This window comes from Xiphophorus couchianus, chromosome 6 (genome assembly GCF_001444195.1).
Source record: "Xiphophorus couchianus chromosome 6, X_couchianus-1.0, whole genome shotgun sequence".
Classification (NCBI taxonomy): Eukaryota; Metazoa; Chordata; class Actinopteri; order Cyprinodontiformes; family Poeciliidae; genus Xiphophorus; species Xiphophorus couchianus.
Window position 1 is genome coordinate 11,401,426 of NC_040233.1, and position 26,625 is coordinate 11,428,050.

Consider the following 26,625-nt stretch of genomic DNA (forward strand, 5'->3'; position numbering starts at 1 on the left):
CCATACTGTACGTCTGCTCTGTGGGAGTTAATACTGGACACTCTGATTCTCTATTGTTGCCAGCAGATATAATTAGCCGAAGCATTATGGCAATCTACGAAGTTGGAAGGTGCTTATCTTCAGTTTGGCCCGTCGGGAACACAGTGGGGGGTTGCGGGGGGGGGGGGGGGGGGGGGGGTACGACACACCACTACAGTAGCAAGGTGCCTCAGCATCCACCTCCATGCGCCAGTCAGCGATCCGGGGACAGCCGGGGGGTGGTGGAGTGGATGCGAGCTGGTAATGGGGTGATGGGGGGATACGGTTGCTATTGGAGATGCTGGCTGCATCACGTCATGTGTTGGAGGGGAGAGGAGGAGGAGGAGGCGAGAGCTCCGGTAAGAGATAGGAGGAGCAGGAAGGGGGAGGAGAGAGGGAGAGAGAGAGCCTGAAAGAGAGGAGGGCATTAAGCAAGAAAGCAGGGAGCAGAGCATCGAGCCAGCAGTAGCTTTTTGAGGCCCCCCCTTCCCCCGATCAGCAATGCTCCCACGACAGATAGGTTGAGAGCGGCAGCCCCGTGACCCGCTGCGCTCCGGAGAAGCCCGATCACATCGGACAGCCAGGAGGGAGGAAAGACACCGGCGATGTGAGCATGCAGCCTCCTCCACAAAGGCAGACCTTCTTCTGAGCGGAGCTCCGCTGCTGCCACTGGATTACAGTCATCCTCGCTGTTTCCAAGGAGGCTTCCTGCTGCCAGCATCCCCACATGAATTTAGCAAACTGTCAAGAAACGGAGCACTTCCTTACCAAGGTGAGCGGCACTCTGCATTTTTAATTTTTTTTTTTTTTTTTTACTGTTATTACACGGGGCAGCGGTGCACACCCCACCCACCCAGCCTGGTTATTCTCACTTGTCGAGTAGAAACTAACGAAGGAAGCGTTTTCTGAAATTGTTTTATTCCACATTGACAGTCAGTGTTCTTTGTGTTTTTCTTCCCCCTCCACCCCACTCTCTAAACCCTGATCTCAGTCTGAATTAAAGATTAGGGTCTGACTGGCAAACGCGTCTGAGTGTGTCCCTCTGTCACCTTCTCATTGTTGGCTGGGCAGCAGCGTGAAGGGACCAGTGCAGACTGGCAGAGCCTTTGTTCCACATCCTCTCTCATTTAAAGCGGCTTTTTTTTTTTTTTTTGATGGCACTATTGAAAGAAGGGAGAGTGACAATTAGTTTAGCTTGTATGCCTCATTAGCAGCTGTATAATGGAGGGTTACTTAGCAGAAGAAAATGGGGGGGTGGGAAAAAGAGGAGAAAAATACCCAGCATAACAACTTGAATATTCATTTAAAAGAAGTCTGGAAATTCTGCTATGTTTTATTCATATTTGACTGCAAACTAAAAATCCCATTATGATAATGTGATTTTGTACTATTCTCACAAGGCAATCATAGACACATTATGAATGCATATGGGCCATTAAACTAATATTAGAATGACTTTAGGTGTGGAAGGCACCAGGTGGCAAAGCGGATGGACTTATTTAGAAAGACAATAGAGCGGCTGCTGCATCTGCTGCTCTGTAGCAATGCTTGAACTAAACCCATTTCCATACATAGCCACTGCTTCTGAGACCTCCTCATTAGTGTTTGGAATTGCACTTTGAAGGATTTGTTTTTAACAGAGCTACTTAAGTGTGCAAGGCAAAATGTAATTTAATGACACATCTATTGGAGCTGACACATTTTTCCGAGGGCTGCTGTTTGTTTGGAGGAGTTTAATCGTATAAACTCTTAATGCGTGTTTAAGGTTTTTTGTTGCTTCTGCTGTGTGGCTTTCTGTAAAGTGGAAAATTGCACTGTTGTGGTGAATCCGAGGGAGGTCTTCCTCCTCACACACAAATGGACCGTTTTGGGTTTTTTTTGTTGTTGTTTTTTTTTTTTTCCTCAGAGGCGGTGTGTGTTTGCTGGTTATTCTTCCAGACCATTTCCACATCACTAATTATTTTAATCAGCCATTTTTATGCATGGATTCCTGTCTTTAGGAGAACATCCCTGCTGATTTTTTACTTTGTCTTCTACCTTCACTCTTGTCAACAAAAAGGACGCACAAGATGCTATGATGTCAGGGAGAAAGGCACAGATCTTAAGGCTTACATAATTCTGAAAGGGAGAAGTCACAGTGAAGCAGAATGAAAGGCTGTCATTTGGAGACGGATTAAATATTTACGTCCAGGAGTCTGGACATGCTTGGTGCCACATGGATTCCATCTTGAAACTGTCAGGTGCAGAACCTTATGAAATGATGGCATGATTTGTGATGGCATGCACATAAAAAAAAAAAAAAAAACATGCCACCCTGTGGTTTCAGTGGTTTTCTGTCCCATCTGTACAGTAAAGCAGCTTGCATTTCACTTCGAAGGCTTCATTGAAGATTTATTTCCAGTCTTTCACTAACTGCTTCGCGCTCTGTGTCTCTCCTCTCATGTGACCCGTTCCTTCCGTCTCCGGGGTTTCGTCAGAATATCTTAGACGCTCTCAGTTAGGGGGTTTGCTGTGCACCAGTCAGCCGGCAGGAAGGAGAACATCAACTTTGATTCCACGAGCTTAGCCACCTGTATTACAAGCAGACAGACACTTTGTTGTTGTCTAGGCATTGATATTAATTGACCTTTTCAAAGCCATCCAAGCAGCAATGTTTTGGCTCCTCTCTGCTTCCTGTCTTGTTGATGCAAGGCTCGCTGGAAAATAATCCACAGCCATCCAGCATTCAGAACGTAACATGCTCGGGCAACACCGGTTAACAGCGGTTTGTGGTTTTTGATGAAGATGCCGGTGCAACAATTTCTATTCTCAATTTTGTTTGAAGGTTTGAAAAAAAAAAGATTACTTGTAGTTGTCCAGTCAGGCGCCTGTGCGAGATACCCAAAATACAACAACCTTGTCTAAAAATACTGCAGTTTCAACATATTTATATGGTACTGCAAACCACAATAATTAATCATTTCCCTTTTAAAATATTTCAATTAAAATAGATCTCTATCAAATCTTCTGCCCTAAAAAAATATTCTATTATCTTTTTAACCCCTATTATGCAAAGTAATATTGTATAAAAATTTGATTCTGTGATTTACAGTCAGCTGCTTAACAAATCACCCATAGCTTGCTAACTGTATTAAGACAACCTTGTCCAATGACAGTCTTTTATTTATTTGTTTATTCTTTTGCCGTAAGTATGTAAGCCAGTGAAAACAGCAGCCATCTGACCGGCAGTGCACAGCAACAACTGGGGGAGAGGCATCACTATGATCTATTCAAGTTTATCTGGAGGGACATGACAGTGTGACATTGACAACAACAGCTAAGTCATGCATGTTGTAGTCTCTGTTGCAATTAGATTTTTTTATTTGAACTGCTACATGACAAAATCTTTAGTTTCAAAGCTTGAACAGGAAAGCAGCTTTGATATCTCCCTTTGATAAGGGAGATATTCATCTTATACAGGGTGAGATTACATTTTTAAGCTTCAGTTAAAGCTTTATATCGCCACACAGACTCTTGAGACTCTTTATCTAGAGTACAGGTGGACAATGGGCCCACTTTTAATGCATAGTATTTTAAACCCCAATATCCATTTCCTGTTTCACAAGTTTCTGGCAACAAAATTTGTAATTTGCAGCCAATTACATACATGAATGTTAAGATGACGTGCAGCAACTTGGCTGTAAAACATTTAGGAAACATTTAGGGTTTCTGCTGATATCGTGGGGAGGAGACTTTACAGCATTTGCCACATAATTATTCACATTCAGGAAGATCAGGCATGCATTTTTCGCCTTATGAAGAACAGAATTAAAAAATTCACTTTTTGCAAGTCTTTGCTTTTTATTATTATTATTATTATTATTATTATTATTATTATTATTAGCCATCAACAATGGCGATTAGCCATTGGATTACTGATACAGAATTTTCATTTTGTGGTTATTTGTGTATTGGCAGTTAATAGCAGTCTGATTGGGTGTATCTGTCTATGCAATTAATTATTTTATCCATATTAGAACCTTGAGAGCTGCTAGACTAATTAATATGCAGACACAACCGAAACAAGAAATATATACTGTTGCAAACTGCATGCAGACTACTGAGTATAATTTGATCATGTCGGTGTATTTCACTGCTACCCACAACAATTAAATATCTTCATTTATATAGACAACTTAATAACAATGGCTTGGATTAAAATAGTTTCTAGTCAATGCATGCAATACAGCAACATAAAAAGGCAGGGATGCATAAACTAAATGCAGTCTTTGTGACATTCATCAAAAGTGAACACAGTCACTTTATGCTGCAGTTCTCACTTTATGAGATGTCCATCTCCACTGTGTACGTTTGGGGTCCAACCTTATTTGAAGTTCTTCAGTTTTAAAGTTTTTAGTCCCTACTCTGACTGAAGATATGGACAAATTTGATGAAATTTGTTTTGTGATTTCCTCACTTATAAAGTTCACACATATTGGATCTTCTTAAATGGCGTGTTTTCTTGCCTTTCCCATTCCCACAGTCACTGCAGTGTCGATTTACACCTAAACACACAACTAGGCTGAAAAATTATTTAAAAATGGACATGAGTATAACAACATGCATATTGCTAAACTGAAGAATCAAAAAGGCTAGGTGATGATTAGGATAAACCCGGATAAAGGCTGGGGTGAAACAGATTATTATCAGGAATTTACACATTGAAGTCAAAGATTTAAATGTAAGCAAAGATTAAAAGGGATAACATGAAGATGATTAAAATAAAAGAAAATGGCTGAAATCCAGTAGGAGTACAGTGCATGTAGGATATGATAAAGCCATTGTAATAACTATTTACATCGAGATTAAGCCTGCAATCAACAAAATTATGTTTTCATTCCAAATAAATGTGACTGCTTGGAACAACATAAAACATAAAGGTACATACCTTTATGTTTTATGTATGTAAAACTCATAGCATGAGGTAGGATGGGCTGCACAATGTTAATTGCAAATAAGCAGATAAATCAATCATATTTACATAAACACATGTTAGACATCCTCTATATGTGGCGAAACCTGTTCCAGTGCTTGCTTATGTAAATATGTATCTGAGTCTCAGTCTGTTCACTCTAAAGGATCACTCTGCCGCTCCAGACCCATAATTATTACCTTTTCCTTCAACCGCAAGGCCATTCACAATTACACATGTGCTCATCATGTCTCTGTGTGTGCATATATGAGTGAAGGCTAAGAGATAGGTTGTGACTTGACTGATGCCCTTCTCCCGATGAATCACAAATTCTGATGTGTCAGCACGGATGAATAATGCACGCCGCTCCGCTACCTCTCCTCCTCCTCCTCTGTCTCTATTCTCCACCTCTTGTCTTCAGCCATTTTCCTCTCCTCTCATCATCTCTGCCACATCTGAAGACATTGTTATCCTGCTTTTCTGCCCCACCCCTTTCCTCATCTCCTGTCTCATGCTAAAAAGGAAGCTAGTGTTGATGCTTCCTCGCTGTCCTCTGGTCAACCCTGACTCTCGCCTCCAACAGCTAGCTCATTCTTCCCGTCCTGTTCCACACAAGTGACTTTTGTGGAGCCCTCGCCGCATGCCAGAGCCCATGTTCTGAGCTCCCCCTGTTTAAATCGAAGCCGGCCAAAACGTGGATGTGCTGAGTTCATTACCTAATCACGGGTGGAGGCATCTATTGACGTTGCTTGACTGTTACATCTCTGACTGACAAGGGTCATTAGCTGAGTGGGACTGACGGACAAAAGGGCTGAAAAGGCAGAAGGCAAACTGACTAATCAGAACCTGGAAAAAGAGAGAGCACTGTCAGCTTTGAAGTGTGCAGTTAGCTGCCAATAAATGGAGAACTGGTGGAATATATCCATCCTGCTTAAAGCGCCTCAGATATCCTCAGGTGTATATTCAGCCCTCGCAGTAAGAACCCCTCTCACTGCATGCAAAGTGTAAGGTTCGGGTAAAATCATTTGCATTGGAAGGAGGCCAAAGTTGGCAACTCAGATTTTGCAGAACATAAAATTATGACTTCACTTGGCTTTCTTTATTTCATGGAACGAAGCCACGTGGATAGTAAAGCTTTCAGCAAAATTGTCACTGTGTGGCATATATTAATTATTTCCAACTCATTTATGCATTTTTATTACGTTGCCTATAGGAAAGAACATGACAGGATTATAGACGTACGCACTATATTGTGTTGTACTGGGAGTGAGCTTGAAACTCAACGATCAATAATAGTGAACCCGGTCTCTCTAAATAAAGTTTAACATTCACTCTACATTCAAATATATGATAGTCACTTACAGCAGCTTTAATTAAAGTTCTGAAAATATTTGTAAAAGTAAAACATATAATAATATTTTAATCAAAAACTGTAAGTGTGTAAGGTTAAATGACTTTGCTGCTTTAGAAGAGCTCCACAATTTGGCCTCATTTTATATGCAGGGTCCTATAAATATGCAAATTAGCCCTACCTCTGTGCCCATTACTCACCTCAATGCTTCCTCTCACCCTCAACTCTGCTCAAACACTCTTGACTCTTTAGCTTGTTATTGAACACCTAATAATGTTTTGCTAATGTCCGATAAACCAAGCTGCTGGGATGTCTTCTCTGCTGTTTTCTCACTCTCACCCTAACTCTACATGGAGGCAAACCTGCCACCTGTGCAGGGTGTTTCATCTATTGACTGCTGGCCATAGGCACCAACTCCCCAGCAATCTTGCAAGAATTAAAGATGATATTGTCTATGTCCCCTTACATTCAAAAGTCTAAAATAATATAAAACAACCTAGACTTCATATGTATTGTGGGGCTTGATATAGCTAATTTTAAGTGATTATATGCAAATAGACTACACCACTGACTGGGACCCAAAACTGCAATATATGGACAAGTCAAACCTGGATTGAGTTGTTCATCTCTGAAAAGCTTTTCATATGTCTCTAAACGACGGCTGACAGTTCGGGAACTACTTAGTTGCGTCAGTGAAACAGCCTTGCTTCTAGAGTGTTACCTTACAGAATGGAACAGGGATTATTTCAAGAAAACTTATGGCTCCATTATATCATCGCAGCTCACAGAGAGAGAACTTCAAAGCAGGAAGATTAAACTCCTCTCAGAGTCAGCAGCAGCTCTTCATGGACCGTGATAAGTGAGTTGAAGTGTGTGCAGATACAGGTGAGGGCGGGGGGAGGATGGCGTTGGCATTTTGAATGCAGCCTCACATCTGTTTGTGGCATTTCATGATCACTTTGTCCTCACCACACTGTGGGGCGAGGATGCCAGTTTGGATGAAGTATTTGACGGAGGCAAAAGTAATAGCCAGCCATTTGTGGGAAGCGTCCGGGTGCAAGTCTGTTACCCTTGACATGCATTTCATCTCTTCACTTACCTCGATGCACTCCCCATCTGATTTTGGCTCTGAGACGGAGGACAAATGCACTTTTTCTGGCCCATTAGTCCCGTTTTCAATTCTATTCACAACTTTATCGTCCCTCAAGGAGAAATTCATTTGCCGTCACAAATCTCATCTCCATCAGGAAGTCATGCAATGGCTGGTTAGTGATGGAACCGCTAAGGCTGGTCGCATGTGTAGTCCTTAAATGGGGTCTGTTCACGAGCACGCATACTTTAATAACAAAAAAAAACTCTGTGTCAGTCTTGTTTATAGTTGTGTCTATTTTTTAATACCCAAAAGAAAAACATGTTTTTAACCTTTTTAAAAATAAAAAAAATATATCATTTTCAAATTGATGTACTGTTGTTGTTCTGTTTAATTTTTGTGTTTTTAATTAGTCAATTTAAATTGACTAATTTACATTTACTAAAGAATATATACCATAAATCTGTCTATTTATAGTCTTTAAAAGGAATGTTGAGAGACAACATTTTTCCTATAACCTGATGGTAGTGAAATGTTGAGAAACTTTACATTTTTACCAGCTTTACAAATTCGGTTTTACCTTTAAATAGATTCCAGGCAACACAGAGTGTGCGGTGTATTTTAATTTCTTCATAAACTATCTCTGTGTTGTTGCAGAACAGTCCTTGCAGTTGTGGAGCTAATGAGCTCTCAGTGGACCGCCTATCATGTGATCATGGCAGACAGGTGATACCATAGTAGCACAAATACACAGGAGGGAAAGGGCGAGAGAGAGGGAGGGAGAAAGGGAGAGAAAAAGAGAGACAGGGCTTCTAGGCAAACACAATAATATGCCTCCAGGAAACGAATAAGGTTGCTCTCCCGAAGGGATCTTTATGTAAGGATAAATGGTTGGTTCAAGACTGCAGCAGACAAGAAAACCTGGAATAGAAAATTGAAGACTAGAGATGACAGAACAGCGTTGTGCAAGGAAATTTTAATTAGCATCTGATTTTGAAGTAATTTTCAATTTATAAACCAATTCTAAAATGAATCCGGCATGCTGTGCGGCTCAGTTGGTAGAGCAGACGCACCATGTGCACAGGCTTCAGTCCTCGACACAGCTCCTGTTCTCGGGCCATTTGCTGTCTCTTCTTTCTCTCTTCACCAACTTCTCTATTAAATTACTGTTGCATAAAGGACACCAATACTAGAAAGGTTTCAGACAAAATGAATTGACCTGAAAGAAAGTTACAAAACATCAAATAGAATTTTTCACATACACAAACAGACAAATAGACTGTTTTGGCAAGCCTTTTAAACGAGATGCCAAAGAAAGTGTCAGAGTGACTGCGGTGACAGCATGTTACGCAGTAACAGTCACGCCTGAACCTAACCCCAAGTTTGGGCCATGTCGGGTCTAGATTATATGCTTCATATTTTTGCAGGGTCAGGCTCAGGCTTCCGTGATGCTTTTTGAATATACCTTCAATACAGACGACAGAGAAAATGGAACGGATCAGAACGTACAATATAAAGTTGTGTTAATCTACTATTGTAGTCTAAATGGAGCAGTGGATATTTACCCTATTGAAAAAAGAAAGTGAGGTGCAGGAGTTTAATCGCAGTGCACTGTACACATAATGCGCAGTTGGCCTCGCCCTGCACACTTCCCAGAAGATTTGCACTGTATTCGCCCTGCAGTTACAAGGAGTGACAAGATGACAAGACCCTAAACTTTTACACTGCTAAGCCAGCATAGTGCAGTCAGAGGCTTTTTAGTAAACTGGCAACAACTTAAGGTACTTTGGGCTTGGGCCTCTTATTACATTTAATTAGTCGGGTTTGATTGAGCTGGACACAGTGTCTCTGGGCTTGGCTTGAGTCGAATCTGACTTTTTTTTTTTTTTTTTAGGCCAGATCTAAAGTTTAGAAAAAATGACTTAAAAACTAAACTAATATGAGCAAAATGTATATGATGTCTATCTCATACGTATACTCAAGCTATTTTGATGTGTGGAACAATCAAAATAGCAACAAAGATCAATTCAACTTTGCTTTTATTTTCAATTATGATGCAAATTCTATTCAATTAATCTGCCATAAAAATCTCACACCGACTCATGCCTGGGAGACTTATTTAAGAAGGAAGCTATTCTGGGGGAAGAGAGTGAAGACTAGGTGCCATGTATTGTTAATGAGCCCAGACTGATATATAGAGATAGTCAAATTTATAACAATGACATCCAGGAGGATGAAGGTCCTGTCTGTTGTCAGAATCCCTTAGTTCAGCTTTATGAGAAGCTCTCTAATTGGCTGCCTCGTGTACTAACAGGCACTGCGTGTTTCTTAGGTGTGTGGTGTGTCTGGTCTTGAAAATATATAGTTTTTTTTTACTTTGCATTAATTAAACAAGCAGTCCTATTCATTAAGTTAAATTATTCCTGTCACCTAATTAGACAATTGTACGAATTTCTCACTTTCGTATGCCAGAGCTGTTTAACTATTAGAAATGTACATGCAAGTGCATAATTATGTGGACATCAGTATGTATGTACAGTGTTCTCCAGCTAGGATAAGTGTCTTTGCCAGTCTCGGCAATGCTAATTGGACAGGGAGTTAACAAGGATTCAAGCATCAGCCTGCGTAATGAGCCGCTGCACAGATGATCGGCTGCGTCTGAGGAGGAGGAAGCAGAGTGAGAGGTTGCTTAGAGAGAAACTGCATTAAACGTTCTGGTGCTCGGGAGCTCTGTAGTCTCGTTTCAGTTGACTAAACATTGTGTTGATGTTTGTATGCGAATGCAAATGCATCTTGTTCTTTCACTGTTGTCAGATTACAAACTTTCACCTGTCAGGCTAAGGTGCATGTGGGATTTTTTTGTTGCTGCTGTTGTTGCATAAGAGGCAGATTGAAGCTGCAAGGTTTTCAGCCAGCTATGTGACACATATACCCCTTCCTAAATCCCACTTGGGACATGTCAAGTCACAGAGATTCTTGGAACTGTTAAAATAGGTCTTGAATTTTGTCGCCGGTTTACTCTAAGAAATATATTTTCTGAAATTGTGAGTCAACTCCATTGGGAGAAAATCCTGGCTTGATTCCTAATTTATTACCACTAATAAATTAGGAAAGTAGGCAAGATTAATAGTAGATTTATTAATTCCACCTAAAGGTCATGATATGTGATGTGCATATTATGTAGCACTTAACACCATGACCGGATTTAACAGAAATATGGTATGCCTGACACAGCGTGATGATCTCACAATGAGATAACCTTGAATCTCAGTATTTACACATAAAGACGTAGAACATGATCTAAATGCTTTAATTTAAAGCATGAAGGCAGTTATTTCTATTGTCGTCAAAGCAACACATTAAGTAGTAAAAAATTAGAGTTTAGCCATAGTTAATTTGATAAATTTTATAGGGCTCATTAAATAGATTGTTACACAAGCTGATATTAGGTGAATAATTAGTAGGACCTTCTCCTTGGTTAACAACTCTGCAGTCGGCTGCTTTATACATACGCGATTCATAAGAGGTTGACATACCCCTCTGCGTCTGTGTGGACAAGCATACTCAATGTTCATACTATTTTTAGATTACCTAAGCAACCACCTTCCACTCAGAGATGTACAGTTTTCTGTACAGCCTCTTAGAGGGCGATATTGCGCTGGTTTATGCAGTATCTAATCAGAAGAGAATAAGAAAATAACGGCAACGTAAGAATTAAGTGGTTTACCTCAACGTCAACCAAGCTTGCATTTCCTTGTTGGTCCTGAGAGATAAATTATCTGCACTGTAAAACCAGTTTTGGTTACGATCTGACTCGTCGCTTTCTTCTGTTAGATGTTTAGCACCCTCTTTAACTGGGAGTGTTATTGTCCCCGACAGCATGCACAGCAAGCTGGGTCTGCAGAGACCCATAGCGAGCTGCAGAAGGCAAGTACATAATGAAATATACATCAACAGATCAACAGTGGAAAATTTTCGTAGTGGTGGCCACGTGAGGGCAGTGGAAATGTTAGGCTGGTACATAAAGAGTTGTATTTATGTCTTGAACAAAGAAGATGAGCATGGTTTGTATGAACTTAGCATTATTTATTAAAGGAGGCGGTGATCTTCTCTGGAGTGGTCATGTCCCCACTGGCCACTTCTTGGGGCGCCACTGGTGGTCAAGTGGACTAAGAGGTTTCAAATAGATTTTAGCTTGTGAATTGTAGCTTTAACACAATGTTCTAATGCTAGGTTGCAGATATTTTGAAAAGAGCTTATTTTCAGTAATAGATTCCAGATATTAGATTGCAGTGAGTTTATAGAATAGTGAACAAATTCTTTGAGCGGTGAAGAGCTGACAGGGGACTGGATGGACCTGTTAAATTTAGCAGATTTTTTATTTTTTATTTTTAATTCAGGACAACCTAATCTGAAAATGTTCATATCCATGAGATACAATCCTGTAGTGCTTTGAGCAGAGACTATTGTTACCTGTGCTGTTGTGCGAGTTGTGCAGAACAGAACATTAAAATATAAAGTCCGGTCTTTTGGTGATTTTGTAATCAGAACATTTTAAAACCTTCATACACCCAGACACCGGTAACTACCTCATGCCTATTTATAAGTCATTAAATCATTTAATTTCATTTGATCAATTGTACATGTACTGACTCTTCGTTCTATTAGCAATGTCTCCTTGCTGTTGTCATCAACTGCAAAACCCTGGAATAATCTGCTCTATATGTACTTTCATTCCGCTCGGTAATGCATTTTCTGCTTAGAGGGATTCGGCCCATCTGTTGCTGCCTCGTCCGAGCCCTGCTCCATCCATTACGAGATGCCTCTTTGTGACTGTGTCGGTCTCGCTCTGACCTTGGATCCCCTTTATATGTGGGTGTGCATTTGCTGCGCCATTGTTGGGCTACAGCAGATTTGCTCTGTCCTGCAGCGATTGAGGTCAAAGAGAAAGTTAGTTTGGTTAATCACTTGTCCTTCTCCGCCTCCCGCTTTGTTCATCATCCTGAATGCATGTGTTGCCTTAGTTTGGAGATATAAATGTAATGAACAAATACTGAAGTACATCCAATTTGAAAAATAAATAAATAAATAAAAATAGGCTTAGACAGAAACAGTAATGCTGTTTTGCAATTTAATTGATGTCCAGCATAAAAAGCTGTGTAAGCATTTTCTCTTAATGCTGGGATTAGATGGAGTGTTACACAGCAAGGATGTTGATGCAGATTTTAAGATACTTCTCCCTGTTAGCTGTGGGTGATCAATTAATTAAACCCTTGCCTCAAGCAAAACTCATATCCTCTAAAAGACGACCAGAGAGAAAGAGCGAGAGATGCAGTCAGATACTGTTTTTAATTTTACTTTCCCAAACATTCTGAGTAGGATGAATTTTCTTTCTATGTTGCTTTTCCATTAAAACTAGGAAAACATGCTGGGTTTTGAACATTATATAATAGAGCTTAAAAGGAATCATCTCTTAGTCTCAGTGGAGTCATTGAGAAAACCCACAATCAAGTACCTGCAGGCGCATCAAAAGGGAAGACAAAATGTACAAATGTAGATCTTACAAAAATGTAAATTAAAACTCCAGTGGGAGGAAGTACTACAAAGGGGGAAAAAAGTTTCACTTGTTTTTTCTTCTCTTTTGGACACCTATATCAACTACAAATGGTGTGTGATCTCTTATTATTTCCTAAACTGTGTATACGTTGCCACTTTTAAATCTCTTCCTCTTGAGACTGCTTTATTTATAGTTATTAGTTTCTTGTTGACCGTCATGATCATCTGGATCTGTAACTTTCACAAGGTAGAAGCCCAGAAATGTGCTATTCTTTCTCTGTCTTGTATATGCTGGTCTTTCCAACTGTCTAAATGGCATTTTTGTTTAAGTTGCATCCTTGGTCTTGTCTAATGTGGAATAAAAACGGCCCTTATTGTTCTTCTACTGATTAGTGCAAGTCTTTTGTCCTTCAGTCCAGCTCTGTTAACCTCTGAAGGAATTTTTCAGTATCTAATGCTTCTTCCTCAATCCTCCATTGGTGCAATATGCTGAGTTTTATGCTTCCATGATGGGTTTTCCTGTTCCACGCCAAGTTTCTGCTGCCTAAAGCATTCATTTAGTAGTTCATTGCTGGGGGCCATCTTCCGGATGTACTCTTGACTCTTTGTTGTTTCATCTTAGATGGTGCCTTTGATGCACATTCTATCCAGCCTCCAGGTAGCTAGACTTGGGATGAAACTCTCAGTGGTTGGTGAAGAGCTTTCTTGTTTCACTACCAGGAGGATCTCAAAAGTGCACACACGCAAGTTAAAATTCTAGGTTTTTAAGACTTAAGAAAAGAGAGACCCTGGATAGTAAACTGCAGTATGTAACTTTTATTAAAAAACATATATACATATTTTTAACATATTTGTTGAAACTGTCACTGTGTGGTGACAGCATCGTATGAGACAGAACAATTGAGCTCCTCTGCTTTCTCCCTGTGTTCCCAGTACTATCTGGAAACAGCCACTCAGATTCAGGAGGCGAGTCTTAGCTCTGTCAGTCTCCCTCTGTGTGGTGCTGTGCAACCCCCATCTCACTACCTTTTTCGTTCTCTGCTGTGCTGCAGCTAGCACAGCCTGTCATGAATTCTCAGGCTAGTTAGCATGGCCACCGATGACGGTAGATAAATGGTTTTCCTGTAACGGTAAGTTGTTTCTCCGCCAGCAGTGAGCACATGACATTGATTGACAGTGCTATGACCCTCCTTGTGGCTCTGATTGGTTGTTTTTGACTGGGAGCGGTGCAAATTTTCAGACAGCAACTGTAGCTCAGAGACGAGGAGAAAGAGATTGATCTTTTCACAGACTGTCTGTCTCATTACATACTGTTACAAAATGGTGACACTGAACAAAAATGTAAAAAAAAATAAAAAAGCATACGTTTTGTAAAAATTACAAACTGCACCTTTAAGACTGCTTCCACCTTTAATGTAGCACTCCTAAAATTCAACACTGAAAAACAAACAAATCTGTCCAGAAGAATAAAAGAGTAAAACAGTAAAGAAAAGGGTAAATAGACTAGTTGAATAAATTTGCACAGCATTAAACTAATACCTTGTTGAAACACAATTTGATTTAATTCCAGCATTTAGTCTTCATCAGTTCTCATCTGTTATCAATTATAGATTCAGCTGTCTTAGAAGGATTTTCTTGATATTGGATCCCTTAGCTAAAGCCAAAGTTTGCAGGCAGTAGATTAAAGTAATCTCACCGTCTAAAGGTACCAGTCAGTTGAAGGTTGTAAAAAATTCACAGCATTATACATTTTAAGGTATATCTGGGCTAAAAAGTGGGGAGTGAAACAGAGGTGGGGGCAGCATCGTGCTCTGGTGTTGCTTTTCTTTCAGTCAGTAGTTCCACTAGTTTTGTGGAACTAGTGACCTTTATTCACAGTTAGCATAAAGAAAACAGACAATAAGAGGAAAACATGCAGCAAGTTGGATGTGTCTGAAGGAGCTGAGCGGGCGAGTCACGGGGACGGACACTCTGTGAGGCGGGAGCTCAGTTCGCAGACTGTGTGGAAATAGGCGGTGCTTTGTGAGAGCAAGTTTTTAGGCACCTCACATGGCTGCCCTGGTAGCATGGTGGGATATGCGAATCATATGAGAATCTTGTGCTGCCCAGCTCTTAAACTTGAGGATCGTTTGTAGATTTTCTATCACAAGAACAGGCATAGGTTCTTGTGAAATGTGGTCAGTTCTCAGATCTACTTGCCTCGTAGTCGTCATCCTTTACGATCACTTTAGGATCCCAGGATTTATTTTTGCTTGTTTTGCTAGACCCTAAAAATAAGACAACAATTAAAGATGGTCACTTTCACCCTTGAAATTTCTCACTGCAGTTCTGTATGAAACTTTGGATCTGCTATAAAATGCCTAGCCGCTGTTCAGGAATGTTGTTGCTATATGTCAATATTTCCCCAGATAACACTATTTGAATGCATGTCGCATCCCCTTCCCTAATTTCAGCATGCTGTCTGCAGCATTAAGTAAGACTGATGGAGATTTAGTGGATGCAACCAGGTCTCCTGATTCATTTAAATTCAGGGCAGGGAGCTGCGGCATATGAGTGACAGGTGTGTTTTCTTGTCTGAGAGGAGCTTGAGATATTTTATTTCCTCTGCTAAAAATGTAAGCAGGGCGGTGTAGCTCATGCTTGCAGTAAGCTGCACTCCATCCTGCACCTCTGATCCTCTGCGTGGGTGTGTGTGTGTGTGTGTGACTGCGTGTTTAAGACAGAGCAAAAAGAAGTGTGTGAGAGAGTGTGTGCCAATCTCCCCCATGATGCTTCGCCATCTGCCATGTTTGTGTGTGTGCATTCATTTGTGAGAGCCATTTGCCTACAGTGTCCAGGATCATAGAAATGTAAAGTAATATCACTCCCATCTCTTCCTTGGATCTCACATGAATCCTTTTCCAAATGTCTTCTCTCCAAAATGGTATGTAAAGCCAAGTTGAGAGAGATGTGAGGCAGCATTTTCCCTCTTACAGATTTGTTATGTGTTTGCCTCTTATTGTCACACTTAAATGTTTCAAAAAAATATCTGAGTCAATGCAAATAGTCAGAGTACAAGCGATAGTTTTATACACCAAAGAAAAAAAGAAGTTCAAACCATCATGGGTTTGTTTGAAAAAAAAAAAAAAAGTTTGCCTCCATAGCCCCACCCCACTTGTTAAATCACTCATTAAATTAGCCTGGCCATTGCTTTCCTTTGCAAATCCCCTCGACTCTCATCTTCCTTCAGTGCTTCGTCTGGGGTTTGTCCCATTGAGTTTGATTTTTCAGGATGCATTTCATTCTCGCCAATCAGTGAGCACAAGCAGAACAATGACCTCATACTTCTACACCATTTTTTAAATGAAGTCTCTTCTGCAGTGGCGGTGGAAGGAAGTGAATGAAAGTGAATGAAGCTATTTGGCTAACACTTATTGTTTAAAAGAAAAGTTTTTCTAGTGGCCTAGATAAAGTCCAAACTTAAACTTTACTAAGATGTTAAGACATAGCCTTAAAAATGCACTTTATGTTTGAAAACACTCCAGTGTGGCTGAAGAAGAAAAATGTTCCAGTGAAATGAAAAAAACAAAAAACATTGTCAGTTTCCACAATCACTTGATGCCAGTTGTGCATCAATGATGGGACAACCAGTTGGTGTATAGGGAGCAATTACTTAGTCACACAGAACTAGATTGATTTATACAACTTCTGTCCTAATCAAATCATTTAAAAATGTCTTTTGCATTTAAAATCTGTAAAGTCCAAACTAACTCATGCACCAGAACTTACTGCTAAAACAATTCAAAAGAACAAAAAGCACAAGGTGCAGTTTCTCACAGACAGCATGGTGCTGCGAGATACAGATCTGGTTCGGTCTCTCTCTTAGTGCTCATGGCTTGTTGTCATGACGACATGCCTTGTGAGATCATCCCACTTGTGGCGAGAGGCATCGGTGGGTAAGGCTGGTGGTTGACGCGCGGGGTGGGAAAAAACAAAACATGTTATCTTCCGAGGGGAGCCCCAGTGGAGCAGGGGCAGCTTGGATGCCACCTAAACATTGTTATTTCATCAGCTTGATGGAGAACAATAAGCGGTGTAAGTTGCACCACCTGAGCTGGGGTGTCATTATCTACTTCCCCACAATAAACAGCAGCATGTATCCCCCATCAATCTACGTGTCAGGCTGACCATCTGTGTTTCTCCGCTGAAAAGGTAATAAGACCAACCCCCGCTGTCTGCTCTCTGGATGCTGAGCCAGATGATCACAGGGAGCAGTTTGTGGTATCTCTGCGGTGGGGGTGGGGGATGGGGGACATAGGTGGGTAGGGTGGGGGGGCTGTATAGATTCCAGTAGACCTGAGTCATGAGCATTTCCATGTTCACAATGCTTACTCACTTTAACTCTGCTCCTGTAAGCAAGCCAAGTGAGTTATTGTTCTTTATCTTTGTGTCCTGAGAGGATGAGCCTGCTGCGCTCGCAGTGTTTTAATACCATTAGCACGAGCAGAGACATGCCCAGACTGGTCTGGTCTGCTGCTGCATCTGCATGTCTGTTTTGGCATCCTCCCTCATCATCCACAGCTGTAGGATGGTGTAAGCCCTTTTGTTTGAACTGTGTCAATGGACCAACAGCAGCTGGAGCAGCCGGTGTAGGACAGCTGGGGAGAGGAAGAGGATTTGCATATGAGTGTGGATTAGACTGTCTATAAAAAGCAAAGACGCTGAATGATAGGGTATCTCCGAAGAAGGCAACATCGAGAGAGAAAAGGTTAACAAGGAGGGTGAGGAGGAAGTGGATGGGCGGGAAGCGGAAAGGGATGAAAGAAAGTACGAGAAGAGGAGATTTCAGGAATATAGTTTCATGCTAGAGTGAGATATGGGAGGAAGATTTAGGGATTACTTTAGAGGGTATGCGACTAAAGACGAAGGAGTGCAAAGAGGGTTTGTCAGCATGTGAAAGACAACAAGGAGGAGTGGATCAACTGAAAATGATCCGTAAGGTCAGAATTTGCTCTCAGAGAAACAGTAAGTATCCGGCAAATCCGGCACAAGGGACGAATCATATACAGACACCAGAACACACAGGTCGCACCTAATGTTTCAGTGGCCATGTGGCCGCCTGCAGAACAGTGACCCTGCTTAGATTAATGCGGGGAAAATTGAGTTTCCGTAAGCAGAGAATTTACTTAACATGCTGCCAATGGCGGCTGAATGAGTTGTGATCTGATTTTTCTTATCACACTCAATTGAGAGGGAGAAAGCTTTTCTATTCAGCTGCTATTACCCGGCGTTAGATAAGGCGAGGGCAGAGTGGCAGGAATAAGAGCCTGTATCAGATAGACGTATTTTCGGCTGAGCTATTTTTAGTTTAGGAGCTGGCAGACAGTAATATGTCTGAGCAGGTCATTAGCCCCAAAAGAGGTTGGAGGAATCTTTGAATATCCGGCTCTCTAGAAAGGCCCCCCTTTTTTTTTTATTAAAGTAGAGCAGCCATTGCTGCCCCTCTATGTCTGACAGTACGTATGGAAAGTCAGGGACTTTATTTTGATATGTACCAGTCAGAAATGTATGCGTGATCTTTGATCTGCCCATACTGATTTTAGCTAGATCCGATTCCTAGTGGGATCAGAGAACTTTAATACAAGAGCAGCATTCAAATTATTTCTTCCAACCATCCTGCCACGATGGATTATTAATTAACAGGAGGCAAAGTCACATTGTGAGAGAGAAAGAGTGTAGTGGCTAAAAATCAGGATGTTCCTACTTTAAGGCAAAACAATTAAGAAGTTGAAGCCTTTATGAAGTTACCAACTTCAAAAAAAAAAACAACTAATTATGGCTGGAGTTGCTATCAACAGTCACATGAGTTCTCTAGTGACATAAGCTGAAAGACCACTCAGTGAGGAAGAGGCCATTACTTTTTCTGCTTCATATTGTTTGATTAGCTTACTAACTTTCTGTTATCTGTTAAAAGTCTTGCTCTCTCATAGCCTTAATGAAGCTCAGATATGTCTTGACACATTGTAAAAAACTCAAATTTTCTTTTACGTTGATGCTTTACATATTTTTGTCTCCTCAGGTTTGTTTTTGAAACACCATGATCTGTAAAACACTTGAAATGTTCTCCACTCATTAACAACTCCCACAACCAGGGGTGCATTGCACGATCCACTAGCAAACACATATGTTTCATTGATTGGAAAAATTTCCCACCGGTCTAAGCTAAGCAAGATCAAAATCATCAGATTTCAGTTGCAAGTCCATTTGTCTCTGCATGTCTATATTTCTGTGGGAATCACAGCATGTCCTGTCGCCTGTATTATGTCTCCTCAGGAGAATATATGTTATCTTGTATTGCTACTTGAAGGCAAGGATATATGCATTTGATGTATGACAGGTTAACAAAGGCCCTTTTCTCATTTGGCCTCTCCACCTGCGCTCTGACATATCTTTTGATGAGAGGTGGGGGACGGAAGAGCGCGATAAGACTGAGGAGTTATTGACTCGCAGATGCGGAGCTTCGGTGCAGCTTTTCCAAATCTCTGTGAGCAGACAAAGCTGATTTATGCTGGGACCTCCAGATGTGTTTCGCTCTGTGTGCATGTGTTTATGGCAGTGAAGAGAGCAAAGTACCCATGGCAACTCCCCCCAAGACCTTGGGGTTATCTAAAGGGGGTTCACTTGTATCAGAGCAGCGGTATTTTATTTGCTGTCAGATGAATTTTGTGGCATTCCTACTAACCTCTAAATCCTCTTTGTTTGAATGTTTTCCCTTACTGTTGCCTACTCTAGATATATTACTGCATTAACACTTTTATGTGTCGCCAGAATGCTGAAATACTGAATGCTGAGAGGGAATTAGGCTGCAGCCAAAATGAAATTATTAGGGTGTCTAAAGGGGGGGAAAAAAGGATGCTTAAATCTGTATCATTGCAGCTCATTTCACGGCTCACTAGAGAAGGAGACTTATTAATACAGAAGCTGCACGCCGAAAACTGTTTTGTTCTGTTTCTTGCCATAGTTATTGAGCAGTGGCTTTATTGTTCTGGAATTAGTTCCGTCACAGTCAGCCTGCTGGAGCTTCTAATCCCAGAAGTAAGAAGTGCTCAGGCTTAAATCAGAAAACTTAATTCTATATTTGCATAAATTTGCCTTTGATTTTCATAATGATTACATTTTTGCTTTTTCAGAAGAAACACATTATGTACTTTCTCCCCTCATGATGCACTGAAATTGCAGATAAACAGCTCTAAAATGCAGGCTCGATGAATCAGATGCGACAGAAATGTGCCTGACCTTCATCTTGTTCTGTTTGCAGAGTGCCTACCCCTGTTGAGTGAAGCCCCACCTGCATATTAGTCATCTCCAACCAACTCGGCGGTGGTGCCATGCCTTCGTGTAAGCCAGACGGAGTTCTGGCACAGTCCAGGCGAACCATCCTTGGCTTCTGCTTCTTCTCATCTCCCCTGTGTCTGTTGCTGCCTTTGATTATCCTCCTAACCAGGCCATGGGACAGCTTGTGTGAAGCACTAGGTAAAATAATATATTTGCTTCTTCCTTTTTTCTTTTTTTTTTATTGTGTCTTTGTCATTTTAACATTTGACAATCAAACAGTAAATGAGATGCATACAAGCACGCCTATATATAAATGTGTAAGTACATGTGGGTGTCATCCGAGGAGTGAATCCTGTCCTGTCAGTACATCAGCTCTGAACTGTGGCGTTGTTAATGTGTTTTGATAAGGCGGGAGGTCCCATCAGCATGTTTCTCATCATCTTCTTGATTACAACATCTCAACACATTTCCTGCCTCAGTGGTTCACACACACAGACACACACCAAGAATTTCTCAGCCAGGCTTTCTATCAGCGATCTGAAATTTTCACCAAGCTGAATTTTATTTTATTTTTTTCTTTTGATGGCAGATAAGATATAAGGCAAAATATGCCGTTTAAAATTGGAAATAGTGCTTCTTTTTTTTCAATTTTCCTCCTGTCCAACTAACTGTGTGTTCAGGGTGAAATGATGCATCCTACTCACAAAATGAGACTTGATATTTGATTCACAAGTTGAGATTTTATAGATATATTTTCCGGAAAACTAAGAATCGCATTTGTTGGGGGAGGTGAGGAGGGTTCACAAATTGAAAAAAAATATTCACAAATTACAAACCGTTGTATAGATTTATAGAAATCTGTTTGACCACTCTATATGTGTTAAAGTTTTTAACCTACCTAATGCTAACCAAGACATGGGTGAGGCCATGGTATCAATGCATACTAGGATTTTAAAAAGCTATTGTTTCAAGGTAACTAAATAAATGTTCCAAAATTTTAGAGTCCTTCTAAAGACATTCCACACCTGTTCAACACTAACGTGGAAACACAAAGAGAAAAAGACAGAAAAAGGCTCCGGATTAAAACCATGCTGGCGTGACATTTTCAGGTGCTTGTTTTCTGATCTTGTCGGGATGTTTCATGTCATCACAGATGTTACCTGGCTTTAGGTTTTAGATTAATGGGCTTATGAGTGATATTCATGACAAAGTTTTACTCTCAAAAATATTGTTGCACTGAGACCGGTGTCGTCAAGCACTTTTGTGATCATCTAACATCCTCATTAAACAGTGTGACTCTCATCGCATCCTTTTGCAAACACACAAGAGAGCCAGTGCCCTACGTAGTTTGTAGATCATTCTGCTCTGCATTCATTTAAATTTGTACAAGTGAAAACTAGTAAATTTGCATTTTATTATTTGAAGCACAAATTCAGATGAGATGCACATCAGTAATCCACAGTGTGTTTAAGTATGTACATGTTTTAAGTTGTTATTTTCTTTTTAAAATGAATTAATCAAAATTTAAGTATTAAACTCCCAATGCTAACTTTCACTAATGAAGTAGAGGTTTTATAAAACATAAAAATAGTGACTCATCCCTTTAGTTTAGTGCTAATACTAAGCTTGGAAAAAACAGTTAACCACAGTGCCATTAGCAGCTACTTATTAACTATTCATAAAATTCTCACAGTTCTTTGTGAGCCAGTTGAACTCACTCTTTTGTTATTGTTCAAACATACGTCATCCCAATTCCAGCTTTAGATTTGATCTAAAATATTTTCTTTTCCAAATAAAAAGGAGCACTGAACTTACTAAGTAATGTCAGGTTTTTGCTAGTTAATTCTGGAAAGGTTCATGGTAATTTTGTTCCTTATTTGCTTTCTTGTTTCAAATTATCCTTGTAATGTAATATTCTTTCTCCCAAAAGATAACAAAAGCAATTCCAGTTGATATTATTATCTTTGTATCACTGGCTTTATTTTTTTCTCTTTTTGTTTTTACACTTTTGAGCATGAGATGAAAACAAGTTTGACAGCAGTGAGGCACAAACAGGAGAAGATACATTATTAAAACTGGCTTTAGGGCTTGTGATACCAAAGCTGGCTGCTCTTAATACATTTGCCTTTGGTACTGTTATTTAAGGAAGAACAAATTGAAACAATTGATAAGAAGTTATTGTCAAGATCTGTGCTTTCTGTGTTCATTTAGAGTTTTTTGTGTCCTTGAGTCTCTTCGTTGTCCTGTCCTCCCCTTGATTGTTCCCAGGTGTGTCTCGTTCTGTCATTACCCTCCCATGTATTTAACACCACCTGTGCTCCTTGTTCCTCGTCGGGTCCTCGTCAATGTCTAGTCTATTCGTCGTCGGTGTGTCCATGTGCCTGCTGCTCGTTGTTTGGACTGTGCTCCCATCATTAAATTCACCATTTACCTTACCTGGGTCTGCTGCGTCTGCCTCACCATCCCCTACACCGCACCGCTCCATGACAGTTATACTCGGACCGAACACTTCTGAAAGGAAAACTATGTGTACTGATTATAGTCAGACCTGAGGAAAACTCTGACTTCCAATTATATACAGTAGAGACCAAACGTTTGGACACACCTTCTAATTCAATGGGTTTTATTCATTTTCACGACTATTTATAAGGTAAGTAATCCCACTTATTAACCTGACAGGGCACACCTATGAAGTGAAAACCATTTCAGGTGACTACCTCTTGAAGCTCATCAAGAAAATGCAGAGTGTGTGCAAAGCAGTAATCACAGCAAAAGGTTGCTACTTTGAAGAAACTAGAATATAAGGGGTATTTTCAGTTTTTCTACACTTTTTTGTTTAGTGCATATTTCCACATGTGTTATTCATAGTTTTGATGCCTTCAGTGTGAATCTGCAATGTCATGAAAATAAAGGACACTCACTGAATTAAAAGGTGTGTCCAAACTTTTGGTCTGTACTGTATATATATATATTATTTTGTCACTTGGCATGACAAAAACACTGAGACATTGTGCCTTGTTATTTCTGAGCTCAGCAGTTGTCAATCTCTCTGGGGAGTAATTACAAGTCAGAAGGTGTTCCATTAAAACCCCACCAGTTGTCTGTTAGTGGCAGACCATGGCAGTGGAGAAATATATATATATATATTATTAAAAAAGACAGGGGTCCTTATTAGACCTTTATTTCCCAAGAACATCCTGATCATAACAAGTTTCTGTTGCGTGCAAATCCATTCAGAGCCGCAGCCTTCGAGGGCTTTTCCCCGCCTGTCAGAAGAGGCTTAAGTGGTTATTCTGCTAGTGGGATCAGTTTTGCACAAGGATTGGTGCGTTTAAGAGAACATAGAAAACATTTTGGACTCAACACAAAGCCAATGAAAAATACCCACATTCAAGCCCTGAGACTAACATGGAATTCCTTCGTAATCCCACAGACAGGAGGAAGGTGCTTTCTACAGTGACGACTATTTTTTTCTTCTTCTTCTTTTTTTAAAAATTTCTATGGTGCTCATGTCATTGGCACATGGAAGGTGCAGTTTGCTTCATGTTGTGTTTGTTTCTGAGGGTCTAACAGGCATAAAATAACCTGCTCCGGCATCTAAATATGGGAAGGATAAATTTGTTCAGTCAGATTACTCACTATGCGCTTTATGCTCCTTCCTGCTCAGGATTATGGCAAGCATAAAATGAAACCGCGTTATTTCTGACATGCCAAACACGGTGTAGCAAGCAAAGGAGAAGGTTTTTTTTATTTTTTGTCACAGCGTTTTTCTGGTTCCTGTCAAGGCTTTGTGGAGAAACTGGAAAGTGTTTCGTCTGGCTATTTAAAAGAGAAAGGAGTGGGAAGAGAATTAGACCCACTATCTGCCTGTTAATATTTGATAGACAGATGTGTTTTCTCCCCCCCACCATTTTTATTAATATTATTGTTGTTATCATTCCTACCATGTCTTCAATCAACACAGTACGACCTCGCCCACCTAGACACAGGGGAGGAGGGAACCAGGTTGCTATGGAAAGGGTCATCCTGACTTCGCCCTGATGGATAGCAGCGATTCGGCAGTTGAAGAGGAGTTAAGCTGGGCACCATAGCAACAGGCCACAGACAGATAGCAAGGGGTGGATGCGTGAGGTTGTTTTACCGGTCTGACTCAGCTGCTGCGAAAAGTGTAGGTTCAGTACTGTTGGTTCAATATCACACTTGGAAATTGCTGTTTTCTTGCAGAGGGCAACTGCAGTGCCTTAAAACGTCTCACATTCCTGCTGTAATCCCTGAAAATATCCTCTTGAATTCCACCACCGAGCCCAAGTGGAAGCAAACGGCGAAAATGCCAGTGCCGTTTATTAGGATCATCGCGCTCCGCAATTCCAAATCCCCCCACAGGTGTGTGGCGCTCTACAGGCACAAAAATCATGCCTCTGGTATTAATACATTTAAGCCAATTACATGCTGTGAATCTTCAGCCAACACTTCTCCTACCTGTGAAACGCTCATGTGGGATGACAGCATGTTCTGCATGCAGTTCTGTGTTGTCCTGCCGGAGAGAGAGAGAGGTGGGGGGCTTGGGAAGAGTGAGGGGGTGAAGAGAGAGAGATGTTCCTATGAAGCCCAGACCCATCTTTTATTTATGACCCACAGGAAGTCCTTCAGCTTGTCCTCTAGATGATACCCAGGAAGTAAGCACAATGGCGCAGCCGTCAGGACACAAGTCAGTCTGACCAGTGCCTGAAAGTGAAACAGGGCGTGGATCAGCAGGAGTTGCTATTTCTGCCTTAGCGGTTGATTTGATTTCCTCCAAATATTACTTTTTGTGTCTGGGTTTTGTTCAGTTGTTTTGTTTCTTTGCTTCATCCCAGTTCTCACTCTTTTTTTTCTTCTCCCCTTCTTGCTTTTCAGCTCCACCGAAGTTCACCAAAATTCCCACAGACCAGATCGGAGTGTCAGGGGGTGTGGCATCATTTGTGTGCCAGGCCACTGGCAACCCCAAGCCAGTCGTCTATTGGAACAAGAAGGGCAAGAAGGTCAACTCCCAGCGTATCGAGGTGGTTGTCACAATGCACAATGATGAGCTCTCACATGAGCTAACATTTACTTCAGTGACTAAATAGGCTAGAATTTATACATCTGTGTTGGGTGAACAATCTTTAATCATTTTAGAGTTGTAAACCTCAAAAGTCTAAAGGATAAAGTATTTTGCTTCATATTAAGGGATCTTTATCTCCTCATTCTTTTAAAGGTAAATTGTGACATTTTTGAACATTTGTCAAATTCAAATTTATCTGAGAATAGTTGCACTTGAACTATAACTTTTAGAAAGAAATCAACATGTCTAATGTTTCACAACTTCTATTATGCCCCATCCACACTTAAGCTAATTGAAAAGTTAACTCTGAGAAACACAGAGGTGCTCTCAGGCTTATTCAGTAAACATGAAGCTAGATCCTTCGCTTGATTAGGATTCCGAGATGGCTCTGACTAAAGTAGAATATAAATAAATAAAAATCTGACAGCATTCTGAGGAATATTTTTCTCTCTTACCTTGAATGACTCATGTATTTTGCAAGTAACAGGTCTGCAGTAGCTCAGTTGACATTGCATCTGGACTGATTTCTATCCAATCCACGCTTTTCAAACAACAAAAAAAGAAGATCCAAAATGTAGATCTTTTGTATTATTCCTAACTCTGATAATTTGCCAAATTACATTTTTTGAAATATATTTTAAACTGAGAATCAATATTTTACAAACCAGTTAGCTCCAGTTGTTTTTCTACATGTTTTCCACATACTGTCTGCTTCATCTCTGCAATAGAGTTAAGATGCAAGCTGTCCTGCCTTATACCAGTAACACAGCAGATGCAAAACATGCATGGAAGAAAAATACACCACAGAGAGCTGCAGGTCCTGAGAAAATTGTTGACCCTTCCCCTGTCCCCAAAAACAGAACAACATCTGACTGTCAGCGAGGAGCTTCTTTCTAAACAGAGTTTCTGAATATGAACAGATGTGGTCCCCATCACACTGTTTTGCATCTGCTTTGTGTCTCAGTCGTGATAAATGTATGTTTTTTAGTAGCTGTAACTCCTGCGACTAGTCCCATGGCTTGTGATAAAGTTACATAGAAAATCTCCTCTCCAGTGTTTTTTGGTTCTATTGGGTTTAGTGTTCCAACTTAGGTGCCACAAACACAGATGAGCTTTTCAAAAGTTGCATCAGTGACTTCCTTAAACCATAACCTAATCTTACGTTACACTATGTATGCACATGCATATTATATTGTTGTGGAAAAAAACTGTAGGTTTACACTTAGATGTAAAAACGTAAAATGTTTCTGCTTTGTGCAACT

The 26,625-nt window shown here is 40.5% G+C and overlaps 1 protein-coding gene across 12 annotated transcripts in view; it reads left to right on the forward strand.

Moving 5' to 3' along the window:
- The first annotated feature begins 420 nt into the window (after positions 1-420).
- The window catches only part of ptprsb (protein tyrosine phosphatase receptor type Sb), a 97,315-nt gene continuing 71,110 nt past the window's right edge, over positions 421-26,625 (forward strand). For 4 of the 12 annotated variants that reach the window (XM_028020127.1, XM_028020130.1, XM_028020129.1 and 1 more), the window contains exons 1-3: positions 421-790; positions 20,264-20,478; positions 25,177-25,325. In XM_028020127.1, the coding sequence (XP_027875928.1) occupies positions 20,334-20,478; positions 25,177-25,325 (294 nt within the window). In that variant the 5' untranslated portion in view covers positions 421-790; positions 20,264-20,333. The remainder of the gene's footprint in view (positions 791-20,263; positions 20,479-25,176; positions 25,326-26,625) is intronic. The other 8 variants (XM_028020128.1, XM_028020138.1, XM_028020132.1 and 5 more) reach the window with 3 other exon arrangements.